The sequence below is a fragment of the Egretta garzetta genome, unplaced genomic scaffold, assembly GCF_000687185.1.
Source record: "Egretta garzetta isolate BGI_Z169 unplaced genomic scaffold, ASM68718v1 scaffold597, whole genome shotgun sequence".
In the NCBI taxonomy this organism is placed as follows: domain Eukaryota; kingdom Metazoa; phylum Chordata; class Aves; order Pelecaniformes; family Ardeidae; genus Egretta; species Egretta garzetta.
The window spans coordinates 98,136-98,917 of NW_009260353.1; the positions used below are offsets into that span (position 1 = coordinate 98,136).

Consider the following 782-nt stretch of genomic DNA (forward strand, 5'->3'; position numbering starts at 1 on the left):
GCCAGCAGCTCGGCTCCGCGGGCTCCGGCTTCTCGGGCGGCGGCTGCTCCTTCTCTCCGGTCCCCGTGAATTTGGCCTCGGCGCAGAACCACAAGTGATCAGAGAGCAGGACTGTGAAAAACAAGAGCGATGCCAGGGACAGTCGCCATTTCTGAGCCCTCTCTGAATCCGTGAAGGGTTTCTCGTTCTCCCGGGGTGCGAACCAGATTTTTAAGCCGTCATCATACTGCCGACTGCACATCCAAGCACCCCTGGTCATATTTTGGGAACGCACAGCCCTGGCCGACTCCACCGTGAGGGCTCCTTTGCCAGTGTCACCACAATATGCATTGACTTAAAAGATTGGGGGGATTTTCTTGCCTGCCTTCCCTGCTCTCGCTCGCTCGCTCCCTCTTCCACTCTCCCCCCCTCTCTCTTTCTCCCTCTTCTTTCTCTTCCTCGGAGATATCGTCGGGGTTCGCCGCTGGCTCTGCCTTCGTCTCACCCCGCGAAGCAGCCCCAGTCCATCCAACGCGGAGTGCCGTGGAGAAGATAAGAGCAATAACGCAGAGGGAGGAGGAGGGAGAGGAGATGGTGGTGGTAGTGGTGATAGTTGGTGGTGGCGGGGCTGCGCGGCTGGTCCTTTCCCCCTCTCACCCAGGCATGGTCAGATCGCGGCTCCCCATCTCCCTCCTGAGAAAAGCGCGCTGCCCCCGGACAGCTGCATGCCGCGTCCCCCGCTGCCGACGGACGGCTCCGGGAGGGCTCCTCGCCTCCTCTTCCCCCCTGCCGCCGCCGCCGCC

The 782-nt window shown here is 62.1% G+C and overlaps 1 protein-coding gene across 1 annotated transcript in view; it reads right to left on the reverse strand.

Moving 5' to 3' along the window:
• Positions 1-259, reverse strand: part of FAM155A (family with sequence similarity 155 member A) — a gene marked incomplete at its 3' end in the record, with an annotated part of 785 nt that extends 526 nt beyond the window's left edge. Inside the window, 2 exon segments of the mRNA XM_035898427.1 lie at positions 3-10; positions 13-259. Of these exon segments, the coding sequence (XP_035754320.1) occupies positions 3-10; positions 13-259 (255 nt within the window).
• Between the last annotated feature and the right edge of the window lie 523 nt (positions 260-782).